Below are 21,063 nucleotides of genomic sequence, written 5' to 3'. Positions count from 1 at the left end.
GGATGAATAAAAACTTATTCTGTGGTCACTATGATGACCCTCCCACCTCTATCTCAGATACTAGGTCTGACCTATTGGTTAATATAAGGTCCAGTAACTGTTCTTTATTATTCCCAAAAATCTGTTTCCCTTGCTTGACCTGCAGGTTTCAGCTTCCCAGTCTATATTGTACATACATACATTTGGGGAAATCCCCATGTTATGTCCCAAAGAGGCCTGATCAATGGATATTGGTTATGAGCGCTCACGGAAGCAACAAGACACAGCACAGACTCCATCCAGTGTGCTACGAACAAGAGTGGTTCCACCTTTATTTAGTACCAGACTGGTTTTATGCACAAGTGGTATTATCTGGTGATAAGATCTAACAAGGTGTTATCTATTGTAAGGAAAAATACAGCTCATCTTGTTTACTACATTCTTTTCTAACTCAAACATTAAATGTAAGTGATGTTTTGTATACAAAGATCAGGGTCATCCTCTGACCCCTGCATAACTGCTGTGTCCCCTTTAAAATAACCCATTGCATTGCAGCGCAACACGAGTAGGTGAGTGTAAGAAAGTCTCTCACCTGTTTAATTCTAAGTTTCTCTATGCAAAAGGATAGTATATATCTATTATCCACTTTGAAAAAAATGTATTGGCACTTAGATATCATCTGCACCCTATCCCCCCCCTTTTTTTTTATATGTTCTACTCAAAATAACTCAACAGACAGCCATTAAGGTCTAAACCTTGGCAACAAAAGTAAGTACACCCCTAAATGGAAATGTCCAAATTTGGCTCAATATTGAGTGGTCGTAATCATTTTCCAGTACTGCCTTAAGCCTCTCGGGAATGGAGTTCACCAGAGCCTCACAGGTTGTCACAGGAGTCCTCTTCCACTCCTTCATTACGACATCATGGAGCTGGTGGATGTTAGAGACCTTGCACTACCCACCTTTTGTTTAAGGATGCCCCACAAATGCTCAATAGGATTTAGGTCTGGAGACATGCTTGGCCAGTCCACCACGTTTACCCTCAGCTTCTTTAGCAAGTCAGTGGGTGTCTTGGAGGTGTGTTTGGGGTCATTATCATGTTGGAATACTGCCCTACAGCCCAGTCTCCAAAGGAAGGGGATCCTGCTCTGCTTCATTATGTCACAATACATGTTGGCATTCATGGATTCTTCAATGAACTGTAGCTCCCCAGTGTCAGCTACACTCATGCAACTTCAGACCATGATACACAAACCCTACAAAATCTTGCTGAAAAAAATATATACACTACAATTGATGGGACAAATAGTTCAATTTTAGTAAACAAAAATGTTTACAAAATATACATGACAACAACAACCCCCCCCCCCCCCCCTAAATCAGACACGTGGGACATATTATTAAAAACCCCACGTTGGGGGGAATACCATAAACATAATCCATAAACATGAGAAATAACAATAGTATATAATAAAGTATGCGACATACTGCAATGCTGATACAATACCCTGGAAAATGTGGTAAGTAAATATGATGCACATGATCTAATTAACTGGTTTACAATTTATATGGGCACTGAAAAATATTTATCAATATTATATTATGCGCTCAAGATATAGCACACACAAAACAGCTGCCATAAATGGTACAAATAAACCACTAGTTCATCACCAATACCACAAAAACATAAGATCTATCATAAAGTCAAGAGTGTATGAGTCAATATTCCACAGCCACAGGGTCGTGGCAGAGAATACACACCAATGTTCCCCCACCTAACACTTCACTCATGCAGCCCCAGACCATGACACTCTCACTGCAATGCTTTACTGTAGGCCAGACACACTTGTCTTTGTACTCCTCACCTGGTTGCCACCACACATACTTGACATTATCTTAACCAAATACATTTATCCTGGTCTCATCAGACATGGTTCCAGTATTATTTTTTTTTCTTTCAGAATAAGTAGTTTTATTTTTTCAGAAAAATCAGGAATGATAATTTTGTTTCCAATTTGATGCAGTGTGCGGTTTATGGTGTGAGCACTGACAGGATTACCCCCACCCCTTCATCTTCTGCAGCAATGCTGGCAGCACCCATACATCTATTTTCCCAAAAAAAACTCTGGATATGACGCTGAGCATGTGCACTCAACTTCTTTGGTCGACCATGGCGAGGCCAGTTCTGAGTGGAATCTGTCTTGGAATCTGTCTAAAACCACTGTATGGTCTTGCCTAATATGCTGCAGCTCAGTTCCAGAGTTTTGGCAATCTCCTTATAACCTAGGCCATCTTTCTGTAGAGCAACAATTATTTTTCTCAGAGTTCTTTGCCATGAGGTACCATGCTGAACTTCCAGTGACAAGAATTAGAAAGTGTGAGAGCAATAAGACCTAATTTGAGACACCTGATCCCCAATCACACCTGAGACCTTGTAACACTAATAGTTCACATGACATAAGGGAGGGAAATCACTTATCACAAATCCCTCCATTCTGCTGCTCCCTCATTCTGACATCCACTGCTCAGGAAGGGGTGTGTTTGAGGCAAGCACTGAGCCTACCCACACTCACCATGCGTTTCTTCATTCAATCACTTCAGACTGCTCTGTAACCCCTCCTCTTTTTTCATGATGCAGTCTGTAAGACAGGAGTGAGCACAGAGGAGTGCTTGTCCCATACTCCTAGTGGTATAAATGATGCATCTGGTCCCCAGTGCGAATTCTGCCACACAACCAGATTTGCTATTTACAATATTTGTGTCTACTCATATGGCAGAGGAACCTTTGGCCTCAATCACCAATACCTTGTGGTGGCTGCTATATCTGCACCAGTGTGATTCATCCCTGCTTGCTGCTCTTGTATAGCAGGTACAGTATATTCCACACAATGAGTAGAGATATCCAGTGCTTAGAACATCATTTAAATTCATTTAATTTAATTCACATTATACAATGTTACAAATGTAAACATACAATTTCACTGAAAAACACAATATACATTATGTGAATTCAAGTAGAGAAAACAGACATGGTCGCACATCCACAATTTGTATTTTGATCTACTTGCTTCTCAGTAGAAATTCACAAACTAACAGGTTGTTAGTATACATTTTGGTCAAAAAGTACAAAGCCCACTCGCCATGTCAAGGCCACCTATTTAGAGTGGGTCCCTAACATCCCTAGCATAAAATGGCGTAGTACTGGGCGTCGACCACCACCGCCGCAACACCAGTGCCCAAAGGGGGAACAACCTACTGGCAGAGCAGCCCCAATGACACTCAAACCAGTCTCAGGGCCCCGCCTCCCCACAGACACGGTGCCATGGCAGCAATGGATGCTGCACAGCACTGCACCAGTGTGAACAAGGTGTAAGAGCTCACTTACCATATGCTCCCAGTCAGACTGGGAGGCGGCCAGAAAAGAAAGGGCCCTGAGCAACTTCCTGCTCATTTATATAGGGTTGGGCTGCGGGGGTGGGGCAGAGTGCAGACCAAGTAAAAACAACAAAAAAAGAAGGGGATAGAAGACACTATGTGAATTCAAGTAGAGAAAACAGACAATATACATTATGTATGCGAGACCCTGTAGAATCAGACATGTGGTCCAGCTCAACCAACTACCTGTTGTAAACTCTCAAAATTTACATACCCACCCCATAGGAAACAACACTTGTCTTTATGCTATATTAAGGCATGTGGGCATCAGAGGGGTGGATTTAATTACTTTTTATTTATTTTTTTAAAAGGCCTATGGGCAACTGGTCAACTTTTCCTCTGTACAGGATTTTAGAAATTTCCACCAATGAACTATAATCTCGAACGAAATCTTTAATCATGGGTGAGATGCAAGTAAATGTTTTATGCTGCAATATGTGTTCATGTTATAAGTCTCTTAGTTTTGCCTATCTTCTATCTATTTTCTTAACTATTTAATATTTGGTATTTGCTGTATTCTCCCTCTGCTCCATTAGTGCACTGCTATAATAATAATAAAAGTCTAGCTGCACTGTTTAACAGGAGACTGAAGTAGGCTGAATCAACTTATTTTCTCATCTGTAGCTTGGTCTGCTGCTTTGTGCCCCTGCATGATTTACACGGTAGTTCTGCTTGTTCAGATTGGCTGCTGTGTATAAGCATAATGTCACCATGAAGAGCAGCTCCCACCCTGGCACGACCTGCACATCCGTGTATCACATGGAGGACATATAATACTGCACTTTTCCTGCATTGCCATCTGGACAGCTGATTGGTGGAGGTTCCACAGGCCGGACCTACAGAATCATCAGATCATTGGGGTAGTGATCTTTAGATAACCCCTCTAAGTATTATATTTTCTAATATTTATTCTCATGACTTTACACTGTAAATTGGAAACCTTCAGTCCAAACTAAATATATTAGAGCTAGCACAAACAGAGATCATAGGACATACAGATCCTGGACATAAGACATTCACATGTAAATCTGTGCCCAATTCTTTGAGCTAGTATACGAATGTTTCACTATGAAAGGGGTACTCTGGCCCTAATACATCTTAGATTAGATGTTCGATAGTGGGGGTCCTGCTGCTGGGGACCCCCGCAATCTGTCACACGGGGTGGAGTCGTGACATCACGATACTCCCGCCCTGTGGTAGTCACTCTGCACACTTGGAGCCTCCAGCGATGCAGAGAGCTCACAAAGGTGGGTGCTGAATGACAGATTGCCATCTTATCCCCTATCCTTTGAATAGGGGATAACATGTATTATGGCGGGAGTACCCCTTTAATGCACACAATCCTGCTATTTGTGCCAAGCTTTGCCTTCCTCGTAGCAGTATAATGGAAGCATTTCAGACCATTAATCTTCACTTTGATCCCCGTGGCTTCTAGTGATGTTTATTAGCTCTTCAGCCGTTACTCGCCTGTCAATGTTTCGAAGTGTTCTGATAAGCTGCTGAAATGCCCCTTTCCTCCCATAACTTTCATACCATGCTTTCAGCAGATAAATTTTTTGATCATTATGACTATGTGCATGATCAAGTCTAATTTCCTCAACTGTTGCTTCTTTTAATTCCATGTTCCGTACGACATCAACAACGGTTTTATGATCCATTTTCTGAGAGAAGTCTGCTAAATGACGACTCAAGTCAATATCTAAAATTAAAGACACATACATTTATTAAAAACAAACACATACCACAATACGTAATCCTAAATGTCCCTATAAAGGGTACTATCTAATGATTAAATATATTTGTATATCTCAGATCATGCACATCATATTTTTTCCTATTGGATCTATTTAAAAATGTATAGATATTTCAGTTACAAACTTGTTATGGCTCCCATAATGTTCTATATATTCCCTCTCGGAATGTCCTTATCTGTGCAGTGCCAGTGGTCAAACATGCACAGTAGCTCCGTCAGATCACCCAGATCCATGTGTACATAGGCAGCAGAATGTTTCCTTCCATTGTACAGGCTAACTAATATGAATATGTGTACTAGAGGCAGGTTCTTCTTACCAGGACTGGTGAGATGGGCATTCTGTAAAAGAACACCAGGGGGAGCCATAACAGGTACCTAACAGCAATATCTAGACAAGGCTTTCATTAAGATTACAAATATATTTCACAATCATTATTACAACACCCCTCTCCCACCCCAGGGCATGGAAGCCATACAATTCTGACAAATTTTTACTATATTTTTGATATTTCTTTATTTTACTTCTCAAATTTTCCCACTCTAAAATATCCAGATTTTTTATCTGAATTCCAAACTCTCAATATCAGAAGCCGGTAAAACAGAGCTACATAGCTTGGAGTAGAGAATTAAAATGATTTTGTTCTCTCTCGCCCAAAATGGCAAAATCAAACCAAATGGCGGAGCTTTTCCCAACCTCGAATCTATTGCTGCGGACATTTTTCTCCAATACTCTTGTATAAAATCACAGTCCCAAAATATATGAATAAAATCAGCATAAAAGTACATGTTAAATGTAAACACAAACGCAGAGTGAACGTAGCCTTAAGGCTGCTTCATGTAACCAATATCTTTATAATGGAACCCTGTTGGTGAGGTCATCAGTAAATGACAAGTGGCCACACAGAAATAAGGGGAGGTTAGCAGTTAATTCATATAATTTTGTGGAAATGATGGTTTTAGTGGATGTCAAACTGTTCAGATGCTCAGGACTCCATTTTCAAGAGAAGTCCCTGAAGAAGTGACCGGTGTCGGTCCCAGTAGTTGGTAAGAACACTTGGTTACACTGAACACTTAGGCAATAGAGAGAACTACATGGTCCAGCTCTGTACTGACCATTGCCAGGATAAAGAAGAAGCTGAATCTAGGTTAGTTTAAGTTAGGCTGGTCTAGTTCAGCTTATGGTTACAACAGGACATCAGTAAATAATAGGGCGAGTTACACGTATTTGACCACTTCACCAGCACAGATCACCAGGGCCTTTACCATAAGACCCTTTACTGCCCTACACTAACTGGCAATTTACCATTATCCCAACTGCCGTAGACTACCAGACACTATATAATAGTATGATCTAAGCATTATATGGTATTATGACAATTGTTTTCAAATAAAAGCTATGCGGTTCCTATTTTCTATAAATCCAGCCATGTCTGGGGGCATGGCTCCATATAACCACATACATTTGCCCTCACTTTATCAGATAAACATATTACACTGTTCAAGCACCACTGCTCAGCTATACTTCATAAGGTATCCTTGAAGTGATATCAAAAACATCTATAAATTCTTATCAAGGACAAATTACCTTCAAGTTCTTTAGGAAAAACGAAAGGCTGGAATGGTAAAAACAAAAATCAGAATAATAATCTGTACATTAGTAAAGATTTGAACATAACATATATATAACAAGACTAAGAGAAAACACAAAGTAACTGCATAAAATGCTGCTTTTATTCAACTACATGTTCAGGAACAAACTCATTGGGGAAATTTTTCTAGATTTGTGCAGAAAAACAGTGGAGAAGTGGTCCCAATCCTGGTCAGATCCCCACCAATCACATACTGATCACCGATACGTAGGGTTTGGTTGAATTAATCATTTGATGGGGCGATGCTTGACAACATGTTAAGGCTCTTATTTGTATTATAACTAGATAGAGGATTTTATGAGATAAATCACAGAACCCCAACTTTCTGATCAGAAAGGTCATTAAGAAAAGTGTAAGGTAGAGACATTTGATACGTACCAGTTCTTCAGGCCGTCTAGAATTGTTTGTATTGTTCTCACGCTATAAGCAAAACACCAACAAGATAATGTACTAAGCTTTTAGAAATTTGCACATACTATTAAAATTTATTTAGTAATAATATAACTTTTTTGCTCTTTAACCCCTTATGGTACCATGGTGCACCTGTAAGTCATCCACTGACTTAGAGTAAGGCACCGTGACATAAAATGCATAACGAAAAGTCTTCAGGCTCTTTCTCTGTCATGAAACGTCAATTATGCTTCACATACCGTCACTTTGGAAAGGGAAGAGTGAGCCCTTGGAAAAATGTAAGGTAAAGACACGTGATACGCATATTTCCTTCAGGTCATCCAGAATTGCCTTTATCATCATTGTGCTATAAGCAAAAACACCAACAGGATAATGTACTAAGCTTTGAGAAATATGCACATACCATTATACTGTATTTAGTAATAATAATGGAGCTCTTTTGCTCTTTAACCCCTTAAGGCACCATGATGCCCCTGTACATCAACCACTGACTTAGGCTAGGTTCACACTATGGGATCTCAGCCTGCAATACCGCTTTGAAATTGCAGGCAGAAATTCAGCTTACTGAAATGTATGGTATAGTGAATGGGTTTCTGTTCAGAAATTCACACTTCAGAATTTGTGAAGTGGAAATTGTGAACGGAAAATCCGCTTGAAAATTTCCGCCTGAAGAATGGTGTTGCTTATTCTTCAGGTGGAAATACTCGCGGAACACATTGCAGTCTATTGGAGACTGCAGTGTCTGTGCGGTCCAGTCGGCGCTGGCTGCACTCTCCGAGTGGAAATTGTCTGCTCGGAGATTCCGCAGAAAACAGTAAGGCCCCATGACATACAATACATTCATAAAAAGTCTTCAGATTCTTTCACACTTAGTTATGTTGAGGCTTTGTGCTAAAATTGTAAAAACAAAATCCCCATTATTGTGCACTTAATAGCCCATAATGGGAATGTGAAAAGATAATTTTAGAAATATTTGCAAATGTATTAAAAAGGAAAAAAACAAAATTTTGTGTACAAATGTATTTAGACTTTGCTATGACACTTGAAATTTAGCTCTGGAGGGGCCTTTCTTTTTTTCTTCATCATCTCTGAGATGTTTCTATACCTTGATTGGAGTCACATGCAGGACATTTAGTTGACTGGACATGATTTGGAAAGACACTGCCCTGTGTATATAAGGTCTCACCCCTGACATACGTACTAGCCGCCACGCCCCCTCCCATAGACATGAATGAAGGGGGCGTGGTGTGGCGTGACGTCACAAACATGGAAGCTCCAAGCTTCATTGTTCCGGCGGGACTCCTGTGATCAGACATCTTATCCCCTAACCTTTGGATGGGGCTAAGATGTTTTTCGACGGAGGAGCACAGAGGTCTTATATGGAGAAAGTTTGAAACAAACAGGATGCTTCCTAAAGCTGGCCACCCCACCAAACCAAGTAATTGGGGGAGAAGGGCCTTGTTAAGAGAGATGACCAAAAACCCAATGGTCACTCTGGCTCAGCTCCATCAAGATCCTGTGGGCATAAGGGGAAGACCTAAATTAAACTTTTTGGCCTCAATTCAAGTATCATGTCTGGAGGAAACCAGGCACTGCCCATCACCTGCCCAATACCATGCCACACAGTAAATCAGGGATGTGGAAATTCTATCGCCCGACGCCCGGGACAAGTAGTTTTGGGCTCCGGGCAGGTGAATTGTTTATAGATTTAGCCCTGTATCGGGCTAGCAGGGCCTGACCGACGTCCCCCTTATTTTTCTTTACTGCCGGTGTGAGGCGCAGGAGCGGATGCAAGTCTGCACCTCACACCGGAGCTCAGAGTGTATGGGGGGGGGGGGGATGGCAGCGGGGTACCCCAGCTGACTGCAGAGCCCGAGGTCACACATTCCCATTACATAATTGAGCCCCACCCCCTTATCTAATCCTCCCGGAGGATGGAGGACGCGGCTACACATAACACAAGAAGACAGGGGGAGAGAAAGGATGTCCACAGCTCGGCACACAGCTCCTCCCCTCCCCCGCACACAGCTCTATCCCTTCCCCTCCCCTTTCTTCACAGGACCTAATCCACCACGGGGAGGCTGCATGTTTGCACGGGGAAAACACAGAGCAGGGGGGGAGGGGAGAGAGGAGAGAACTTCCGGTGTGAGGGGAGATTTTCAAACCCATGTAACCTCACACCGGCCGGGACTACAGCTCTGATGTCTACTCATGGCGGCTCAGGTGAGGAGACCGAGAATGCAGGCGGCGGCAGGAAGGGTGGGTGTATATGTAGGGGGTGAGTGTATGTGTGATGTGTGTATGTAATGTATGATTTTTGTATGATGTCTGTCTATGTGTGATGTGTGTATGATGTCTGTGTGTGATGTGTGTATGATGTCTGTCTGTGTATGATGTGTGTATAATGTGTGATGTGTATGTAATGTATAATGTGTGTATGATGTCTGTCTGTCTGTGTGTGATGTGTATGTAATGTATGATGTGTGTATGATGTCTGTCTATGTATGATGTGTGTATGTAATGTATGTCTATGTGTGATGTGTATGTAATGGATAATGTGTGTATGATGTCTGTCTGTGTATGATGTGTGTATAATGTGTGATGTGTATGTAATGTATAATGTGTGTATGATGTCTGTCTGTCTGTGTGTGATGTGTATGTAATGTATGATTTTTGTATGATGTCTGTCTATGTGTGATGTGTGTATGATGTCTGTGTGTGATGTGTGTATGATGTCTGTCTGTGTATGATGTGTGTATAATGTGTGATGTGTATGTAATGTATAATGTGTGTATGATGTCTGTCTGTCTGTGTGTGATGTGTATGTAATGTATGATGTGTGTATGATGTCTGTCTATGTATGATGTGTGTATGTAATGTATGTCTATGTGTGATGTGTATGTAATGGATAATGTGTGTATGATGTCTGTCTGTGTATGATGTGTGTATAATGTGTGATGTGTATGTAATGTATAATGTGTGTATGATGTCTGTCTGTCTGTGTGTGATGTGTATGTAATGTATGATGTGTGTATGATGTCTGTCTATGTATGATGTGTGTATGTAATGTATGTCTATGTGTGATGTGTATGTAATGGATAATGTGTGTATGATGTCTGTCTATGTGTGATGTGTATGTAATGTATGTGTGTATGATGTCTGTCTGTGTGATGTGTGTATGTAATGTATGATTTTTGTATGATGTCTGTCTATGTGTGATGTGTGTATGATGTCTGTGTGTGATGTGTATGTAATGTATGATGTGTGTATGATGTCTGTCTGTGTATGATGTGTGTATAATGTCTGTGTGTGATGTGTATGTAATGTATGATGTGTGTATGATGTCTGTCTGTGTATGATGTGTGTATAATGTCTGTGTGTGATGTGTATGTAATGTATGTGTGTATGATGTCTGTCTATGTGTGATGTGTGTATGTAATGGATAATGTGTGTATGATGTGTGTATGTATGATGTCTGTCGATGTGTGTATGTATGTGATGTATGATGTGGGGTGGGCAGCGGTGTATATATGATGTGTGTGATATGTATAGTGTGAGTGTATGTGTGTTGTGTGTATGATGTCTGTGTGATGTAATATATGATGTGGGGGCAGTGGTGGGTGTATGTATGATGTGTGTGTGTGTGTGTGTGTATGTATAGTGTGAGTGTATGTGTGATGTGTGTATGTAATATATGATGTGGGGGGGGGCAGTGGCTGGTGTATGTATGGTGTGTGCATATGTATGGTGTATATGTGTATGATGTGAGTGTATATGTGTATGATGTCTGTGTGATGTGTGTATGTAATATATGATGTGGGGGGGGGGCAGTGGCTGGTGTATGTATGGTGTGTGCATATGTATGGTGTATATGTGTATGATGTGAGTGTATATGTGTATGATGTCTGTGTGATGTGTGTATGTAATATATGATGTGGGGGGGGGGGGCAGTGGCGGGTGTATGTATGATGTGTGTGTATATGTATGGTTTGAGTGTATATGTGTATGATGTATCTGTGATGTGTGTATGTAATGTATGATGTGGGGGGGGGGGGGGGGTCACTGCCGCCGCCAGTTGTGCCATCTAGTTTTTTATTTTTAGTGGCACCCGCACTAAATTGCACCCCCAGAATCCCACCCCCTTCATACTCGCCCGCCAACCAAGAGCCCCACGGATGCACGCAAACACACCCGAACCAAAACTACAACTCCCAGCATGTTGCACCATAACCTAAACTGTAGAACTATAAAGTGCAGCATGCTGGGAGTTGTAGTTTTGGTTCGGGTCAGCTGCAGAGCCATTGGCTGTATCAGGGCATGCTGGGTGTAGTAGTTACTAACTGCAATTCCCAGTATTCCCTGACACATCCTATGGCTCTGCAGTTGACACAAACCAAAACTACAACTCCCAGCATGTTACACAATAACCTTAACTGTCCTACTATACAGTGCAACATGCTGCAACACCCACACAACCATAGGCTGTATCAGGGCATGCTGGGAGTTGTAGTTATCTACTAACTAAATGCAACTTCCAACATTTTCTGACACAAAATGCAGTACAAACTGGAGAAGCAGAACCCCCCCCCCCCCCAGTAACACATAAGTCCCTATGAAGACTGAAAAATAGTGATTAAAATATTGTAAAAAGTGCAAATATATATACATGTGAATAAGCCCCTTTCCTAATAAAAGTTTCCAATTTTCTTTAAATAAAAATAATGTACAAAAATAAACATAAGTGGTATCTCTGCATGTGGAAATGTCCAGACTATTGAAATATAATGTTAATTAAACCGTACGGTGAACGGTGTAAATGTAAAAAATAGTCCAGAATTGTTAATTTTTGGTCACTTCATATGAGACATTTTTTATGGTGATCAAAAAGTTACATCTAGACTTTTCTGTGGTTGCCTCGGGTGTAAGAGGAGCTACAGCTCTCCGGCCACTAATATCCTGGCATGCTGCGATCACCGTGGCCGCTATTAAACCATTAGATTACCGCTGACAGCAGTGTCTAAAGGATCCTATATCCATCCCTGGTGGTCTAGTGGGGGGGATCAGACTATTTTGGTCGAAATTATTTTGTCTACCAGGACAAGTAGATTTTCTTGAGGGACAAGTAGATTGTGTTCCGCTTTAGTCCCTTGGACAAGTAGTTTTTTTTTTAATTTCCACACCCCTGAGTAAATACTTAAATGCAGTATTTAAGTTTTTCCTTTTTTCATAAATTAGCAAAGATATCTAATATTCTGTTTTCACATTCTCATTATGAGAAATCAAGTACAGATTAATAGGGAAATGGCGGAAACATAAAATGTAAAAAAGTGAAAGGGATGTCAGGATGATTTTGCAGATAAAGGAGCTTTCAGTGGTTCCCCAACCAAATGATCAGAACTGTCATTAGGAAAAATGTAAGGCAGAGACACTTGATATGTACCTGTTCTTCAGACTGTCTAGATTTGTCTGTATTGCCATTGTTCTATAAGCAAAAAAAAAAAAAAAAAAGGATAATTTACTAAGCTTTTAGATATATGCACATACCATTAAGCTGTATATAGTAATAATAATGCAACTCTTTTGCTCTTTAACCCCTTAAGAACACAGCTCTTTTGGCCCTAAGGACACAGCCAATTTTACTTTATTTTTAAGTTTTTTGCTTTTTCTCCTCACCTTCTAAGAGCCATAACTCTTTTATATTTCCATTTACAGACCCATATGGAGGGCTTGTTTTTTGCGCAACTAATTGGGTTGAAGTAACAATGTATTGTTTAATTTTTTTCTGTGGGTTAATACGATTAAAATGATATGCATTTTTAGATGCTTTTCTATTATTTGACTGCTTTAAAAAAAAAATAAAAAAAAAAGATATGTTTAAAATCGACCTATTTGGACCGCTTATTTATTGCAACATAATCTGCAGTTTTTATTGGTACCAATTGCGTATGTATATACATATATATATATATACATACATACATATACACACACACACACACACACGCACATATGATATACACTGCTCCAAAAAATAAAGGGAACACTTAAACAACACAATGTAACTCCAAGTCAATCACGCTTCTGTGAAATCACACTGTCCACTCAGGAAGCAACACTGATTGACAATCAATTTCACATGCTGTTGTGCAAATGGAACAGACAACAGGTGGATAACAGTTGGGTGACACTCCCTTCCTATCTGAAAGTGCAGGGGTATCATGGTCAACACAATAAACAGATACTGTACAAGGCAGAGACACACAGTCAAATAACCAGACTACAAAATACAACTAGAATACAAAGTAGTACAAAACAGATATAACAGAAACATCGAATCAGGAATATAGCGTCACGCCCCCTGACGAAGCGCATTGGTGTGAAACGTGCGTTGGGGTAGGTGCAGGTAACTACATGGCTCGGTTGTGGTAATATACGCCTGTTATTCTTTCTGACCGCTGTTGCATTTGTACTCAATTTATTGAACTTTATTGCATAGTCTGCATCTCTTCATGTGAGTCCCTTGTTTATGCAACGTTTGTCAGTGTTCTTTTCATTCAAATACCCCTTACATTGAGCCTGTATGTTTCTGCCTTCTCTTCCAGCTGTGTACACTGTGCTTTTTAATTGCTATGATGCATTTTTTTATTCTCAATAAATAAACTTTTGTAATATTTCATACATCCTTGTTGCTGACGCTTTTGTTGTTGGTGTTGAATTTTCCCAGTGGGTGGCCTCGGCAACATATTCTTTGTTGTATTGCCTTATAGGTGACACAAGGTTAGACTGAAGACAGACACAATATAACTCAAGGATGCAAATACTAGAATAACAGGAACAGATACAAAAACACTAAAAGACCCACTGGTCTGAATATGGACCAAGAACAAGAAACACACTAGATACAGACAAACTGACTCCTATGTTAGGGAAACAAAACAAAGCAGGAAATGGAACTAACCATAGGAGAAACCAAGACAACACTATTACACTCATCTCCAATAATGGAGGAACATCAAATCCAAATAGGCTCCAAGCTAGAGGGGGCACACCACTGTGTGAACAGGAACTAGCCTTGGAGTAAACACAAAATCCAAAACACATATCAACACAGGTACAGATACTAAACAGACTCATAAAAGCAGGTGTGAACACACACCAACAGAGAATACATAACAGGATACTAACTGAACAGGACCGACCAGGTACACATGGTAACAGAATACCAGAATAATTAAAAAGCTAAAAGCATAACAGGACAGAATACCATGGCAAACACAAAATGCAATGTGCACATACACAGACAAGGTGAGACTAAAACTCAGATCAAATCAGAAGCACTGAATACAGGCTGAGCTTAGAATAAATAACCTGCCCGCTGAGCTCACTGTCTAGGATTAGTAACCCTTGCCAGACCAGAGAACATCAACACAGACTAGCAGGTGCAGATATAACATTCCTTTTTCACATTTTGTTATGTTGAGGCCTTGTGCACAAATCAAAAACATAATCCCCCCCCCCCCCCCCCATCATTCTGCACTTAATACCCAATAATTAGAATGTGAAAAAATTATTTGTATGCAGACCCTTTGCTATGACACTTAAAATGTAGCTCTGGGGGCCTCACATTTATCTTAACGACCTCTGTAATTGGGGGAGAAGGGCCTTGGCAAGAGAAATGACCAAGAACCCAATGGTCATTCATGCTCAGCTCCAAAGATCATATTGGCACATGGGAGAAATCTTGATTTAACTATTTGTACCGCTCAACATGGACTGTTTCTCCACACGCTGGAGATCATGTGAGACAAAAATTGTCAAGGTACACTTTAATTTCTTGTATGACAGGACCAGAGTGCACGGCTGGAGCATGCTGAGCCCAAGTGACATCAGCGTGCACCAAGTCAGCCGCCAGATCAAAGAAGATACCACAAACGGGACCACAAATCAAGGGTAGGTAAGTACCGTTATCATCAGTGTCACCCGCACTACCAGTCTGAACCAATAGGTTAGTGTGGGTGACACTAATGACAGATTCCCTTTAATTCTATTAGGTCTCCTATATAAACCAGCTATTTGTCTCAGACTCTGTGGTTCACTGCAGTTACTTGTGGTTCATGATCGAGATCATGCCCTGTGTACTGTGTCAGGCCATGTTCACGTAGCAAAATGCCTGTGTAGAATTCTGCAGGAATATTCCGTAAGGACATTTCGCTGCAGCAGAGTCCCATTGATTTCAAAAGAATTCTGCTGCACTGTGCACACAGCGGAATTTCCGTGGCAGATGTTTCTGCTGCAGAAATCCCGATTCCACTCAGAAATACATTGCCGTTTATGGAGACGGCACATTTTAGAGTGGTCCTACAGCCTGCATTTTCTACGGACGCCTGATGTCGGGAGGACATTTCGCCATGTGAACATACCCTCAGGCTACCTGGTCCCTGTAGTGCTACTGCTAGTCTGGGACAACGCTCCAATCCTCTGCTCATGTTCCTGTTCTGGTGTCACTAGAGATATCGGGGCCAACTGATCCTGGGATTTGTTCTAAAGAAAAGTCCACACCTCCTTGCACAGTATCAAGGAGTGAAAGTATGTGGTTTGAATTCGTATGAAAATTTTATACTTTTATAACTTTGTGAAGATTTTTTTCCTTTTTTTAAAGAGCCCAAAATGCATCAAAATAACATGGCAGTCGTTACTTACCTTCTCCAATCCCTCATTCAGGCTCCAGTTGACACCCTGGTCTTCCTTATAGAGTGGGTGCCACATGACTGTCGCAGCCAATCAGCAGTCATGTGCTGTACTCCAAGCATTACCGCTCAGATATGGAAGCCATGACTGACCAGACCATAAACAGAGAGTCAGCATGGGATCCGAGAGGTAAGTAAATGCTGTTTTGTTATTTTAATTAATTGGGGGCCCTTTAAAAAAAATATATACATACTGTCCAAGATATAATGCAAATGAGAAAGCAATTCCAGCTCACGCAAGATACCACGGCCGGAGCACAGAATCCAATGCTGGACAGCGTAACAAACATGCAAAAAGGAAGGGATGGATCCAGCTCTGACGATGCATTTGGATTTATTTCCAGACACAGACGTGAACAGCACTTAGAAAAATATTTGTCTACCTGCTATTCATGTCTGTGTCTGTTTGGAAATAAATCCACAGTTTTCATGCATCTTCAGAGCTGGATCCATCCCTTCCTTTTTGCATATTCAAGATATACACCCTAAAGTTGAGTGGCCCTCTATAATGTCCATTAGTCACACCACAGTAAGGAAATTAAAGAGGCTAGTACAGCTTGGCAGTCACCATCTTAAAACCTGGGTAACTCCTTACTTGCCCTCTGGATAGAGACTGTTTGTATCCTTGTGGGAAAAGTCTGTTTGTTATTCAGAATTTAACTGAGCTGTAATAACCACACACAACCTGTGAACAAGTGTGGTGCTGTTTTTTTGAAGAAATCACCTCTGTATTTCTAATCCTGGATAACCCATTTAAGTACGTTTTCTGGCTTACCGTATTTTTCGCCGTATAAGACGCACTTTTTCTTCCCCAAAACTGGGGGGGGAAAGTTGGTGCGTCTTATCCGGCAAATACACATTAAAACCCTGTCCTATCGCGGCGGTCCCTGCGGCCATCAACAGCCGGGACCCGTGGCTAATACAGGACAACACCGATCGCGGTGATGCCCTGTATTAACCCTTCAGATGCAGCAATCAAAGTCTGAAGTGAAAGGGACACTAACCCGGCTGCACTGGGAGGGACCTTACCTGCCTCCTCGGTTTCTGCTCCGTGCCGGGATCCCCTGCACGGCCGGCGCTCTCCTTCGTCGTCATCACATCGTCGCGCACGCCGTCCTGTCATCCAAAAGGAGCGGCATGCATAGCGACGTGATGGCGGCGACGGAGAGTGAGGATACTGGGCAGCAGAGATGTTCCGGACACCCAGGGACGCGGACGACAGCGATGGAGGGTGACATCCAGGGTAGCGGTGACGAGCGGTGACGGGTCCGGAGCGGCGGGGACACGTGAGTATTTCCTCCTATACCAGTGGTCTTCAACCTGAGGACCTCCAGATGTTGCTAAACTACAATTCCTGGCATGCCCGGACAGCCAATGGCTGTCCAGGTATGCTGGGAGTTGTAGTTTTGCAACATCTGGAGGTCCGCTGGTTGAAGATCACTGTCTTATACTTTACAATGTATTCTAGATTTTCCTCCTTTAAAATTGGGTGCGTCTTATATGCCGGAGCGTCCTATATGGTGAAAAATATGGTATTTTTCCTCTTCACACCATCATGGGTGCCCAAGACTCCACCGGACTAATGCTGTAATGAGAACTTTTATAAAATCTTATGTAGCCCCAGGTCAGCAAATCCACTTTGACTACTGTGATTTGTGGCATCACAAGTTCCAGCTGGACCTGTTCCTTAAATGGGCACTCTCATTAAAATTATTTTTTGCATATGATACAGCAGGTAAAATAAATAACATTTGTAATTTACTCCCTGTAAAAAAATGTCACTTTCATGGCCTTATAAATCTGGCCACTAGGGGGGAGATTTACCAATACTTGTCCAGAGGAAAAGTTGCTGAGTTACTGATAGCAACCAATCAGATTTCTTGGTTCATTTTTTTAAAGGCCTTTTCAAAAATGAAAGAAGCGATCTCATTGGTTGCTATGGGCAACTCAGCAACTTTTCCTCCGTACAGGTTTTGATAAATCTCTCCATAGGTCTACATTCTAGTCCAGATCGCATTCCGTCTGCTCAAAAGCACAGACTTTGGTCTCCTGGCAGGAGACCAAACTCAGGAAGTGCTGTCTGGCCATAGGCAATAAATAGCACTCGCTCTCCCCATTGCATACACAGGCAGAGAACGAGTGCTATTCACCGCCTATGGCCAGACAGCAAAAGACCAAAGTCTGTGCTTTTGAGCAGACGGAATGCAGTCTGGACCAGAAGGGAGACCCCTAGTGGCCAGATTTATAATGACATGAAAGTGACATAAAAATACTTTTGTTTTTTTTTTTACAGGGCGTAAATTACAGATCTTATTTATTTTACCTGCTGTATCAAATGCCCCCCAAAAAATTGAATGGCAGTGCCCATTTAGCACGAGAACTATTCCGCTGGGTCACCGCACTTGCAAGGGATCTGTTGGGGCCCATGCACACTACAAAATTTCTGCCCAGAGAAAATGTGGGTGAACATTCCATGTACAGCAGGCGCCGCTGTAATGAATTTAATGCTATGACTGCCCAGACATGCGCCGTCCCTATTGTCAGCCATTAAGTTCCACACTATCTTTATCCAAAAGAATGAACATGTTCATTATTTCAGTGGAGTCCAGAATTGGAATTTTTGCCACAGTGCAGAAGAAAACCATTGAGAATGATAGAATGGAGTCTTTGCATGGATTTTCTCCTCTCGGAAATTCCATAGTGTGAATGGACTCTTAGATTCCAGCACATTCAGGGATCAGTTCACAAGTCCTTATTTTCTGCTTCAGATTTTGTGCAGTTGTTCAATGGGCAGCAACATCTGCTTCAGGAAAGCAAAAATAAGGACATCACATGTGAACTGACCCTAAGGTCATGAAAATTTTATCAGATTTTGGTTAAAATCTATCTAGGTTATCTCTTAAAGTATTTATATTGTAACTTATACTTTAACAGTCCATTACATGTTCACATATCTATGTTACGTGACAATAATAATATACTTACTCGCTTCAGTGCATAGAGCAAAATACCTAAAATACAAATGACATATGATTAGACCACACAGGACGAAAGAAGACCAAATATTAGGCATTACTCAGTCTTCTCCTCAGACTATAAAGATAGATATGCACTTTTCACCAGAAATGTTGCAGTCTGCACTTGTAGCAAACTAGATTGCATTTTAAAAAGTCAGTGAAGTCAATGAGGCTTTTTTTTTTCTCTGCAAAATGCGGATTCCGTGGGAATTTCATGCGGAAGTCGTGCAGGCACTTTTTTTTTTAGTGTTCTGTGTATTCATGTGTAAGTTCTGCATGAATTCCGTAGAAATTCTGCATAGATGTGGAAAGATAAGGAATTCCACGGCTGCATTAATTGGCCAGAATTCTGTATCGACCCGCAGAATTTCTGACATCTGAAAATACCCTCACTGCACATTGCCCTTCATTCAATTCATGGATGTATGAGGGTCTGAGCACTCAGATCCTGGCTGATAACAACTTTTGACATGTCTCTTTTTTTCTAATTTTTTTCTAATAAAAGAGACACGTTAAATCTGCAGAATGCTGATTTCTGACACAAAATAGTAAAAAAAAAAAGGGAGTTGCAGATTTTGGAGCAGATTACCTACAGATCTACAGCAAAATCCACTTGTAAATAAATAAATAAAAACTTTCAATACTACGACACCCTCCCCTCACGGGCAATGCATTTCAATCACCAGCCACTGCAGTCATAGGACAGAATGTCATTGCTGGAGGCTGGGTGTGGTATACAGAGACTGACGGGAGAGAGGGAAGCAAAACATTGTTATCATTTTGTTTATAGCAGGAGAAAGTAGACCACAAAATAGGCTGCAAACTCAGCATGTTGGACTTCCCAGCTGATTACTGTATGTGACCCGTGGGAACATTTGTAGCCCAGATTTATCATTGAGTTTGAGGGCTGTCTGGTTTCCCCATAGCAATCAATCACAGCTCAGGTTTTATTTCTCAAATTGTTCTGGTAAAGTGAAACATGAGCTAAACCAGACAGTTCTTGTCCCTAGACACATTGGTAAATTTAGGTCCATATGGCTACAACTACACGAGCAACAATTTTTTCACAGCGGAACCTGCTGACTTTCCTCATCAACATCCACAGGAGAAAATTAGCAGCAAATTGGTGTTTATTTATTGTGGAATTTCCACTGCAGATTGTGGTACAGATTATTCAAATTTAATTATTAATTAAATTAATTAATTATTTAGCAGATTCTCCCCATAAGATGACGTTTACAGATGTACAAATGTGCGGAATGTCTGCCTGAAAATACCGGCAGACATTCTGCACATTTGAAAAATGCAGTGGGCACTAGGACCACATGGAAATGTACCATCTCATAGATAGCAATGCATTTCCTTTCAGATTCAGCAAAAATGAGCCGCCAGAGTCAATGGCCCATATTTATCAATCAGCCTGAAACCCTAATTGTCTGTTTTTCCTGTAGCAACCAATCACATCTCAACTTTCACCTTATAAGAGCTTGTTAAGATATGAAAATTGAGCTGTGATTGGTTGATATGGGGAAAAAAAGACAATTAGGGTTTCACGATGATTGATAAATCTGGGCAAATATCTGACTCCGGCCGGCTCATTCAAATGAATGGGATGTGGTGCGGGTCTGGCAGGAATACAGCAGGGGCAGGTTTTAAAATTTCCCTTGCAGCCTATTGCTAAATCAAAGTGGGAATGTAGCCTTACATGATTTTATGTACTTACCAAAGGGTATCAGAGCCACACTTAAAAATATTAAGTAGTAGTGATTTCTTGGTTGCTCTGGAAAAAAAAGAGGATAGCAATCTCATAGCAGAACTCATAGCAGATCTCGAGAACAGGGGCCCAAATCTCATGTTAGAATGGAGTAGCAGGTAGCGCATGCATGTATTTACCCCAATTTTTCTCCATAGGAGCCATGGAGAGAGCCGAATGCTGTACATGGCTATCTCACTGGCTGAGGAAGGGCACCACTGCGGCCAATGATGTCTATGCAGGGTAGTAACTGTGGGTGCTGCTCATCATCAGCAACCAGGACATAAAGGCCCTGTCCACATCTGCTTTGCAGCTTTCAT

The 21,063-nt window shown here is 41.2% G+C and overlaps 1 protein-coding gene across 7 annotated transcripts in view; it reads right to left on the bottom strand.

Annotated features, from left to right (window-relative positions):
* Positions 1–1,751: 1,751 nt before the first annotated feature.
* The window catches only part of FAS (Fas cell surface death receptor), a 79,519-nt gene continuing 60,207 nt past the window's right edge, over positions 1,752–21,063 (bottom strand). For 5 of the 7 annotated variants that reach the window (XM_056530101.1, XM_056530100.1, XM_056530103.1 and 2 more), the window contains exons 6-11: positions 20,714–20,770; positions 18,959–18,984; positions 12,667–12,708; positions 7,194–7,235; positions 6,752–6,779; positions 1,753–5,112 (exon numbers count right to left, since the gene is read on the bottom strand). In XM_056530101.1, coding sequence (XP_056386076.1) covers positions 4,817–5,112; positions 6,752–6,779; positions 7,194–7,235; positions 12,667–12,708; positions 18,959–18,984; positions 20,714–20,770 — 491 coding nt within the window. In that variant the 3' untranslated portion in view covers positions 1,753–4,816. Of the gene's footprint in view, positions 5,113–6,751; positions 6,780–7,193; positions 7,236–12,666; positions 12,709–18,958; positions 18,985–20,713; positions 20,771–21,063 lie in introns of all 7 variants that reach the window. The other 2 variants (XM_056530105.1, XM_056530099.1) reach the window with 2 other exon arrangements.

Source organism: Hyla sarda, chromosome 7, assembly GCF_029499605.1.
Source record: "Hyla sarda isolate aHylSar1 chromosome 7, aHylSar1.hap1, whole genome shotgun sequence".
Classification (NCBI taxonomy): Eukaryota; Metazoa; Chordata; class Amphibia; order Anura; family Hylidae; genus Hyla; species Hyla sarda.
This window is presented reverse-complemented; position numbering and strand designations above follow the sequence as displayed.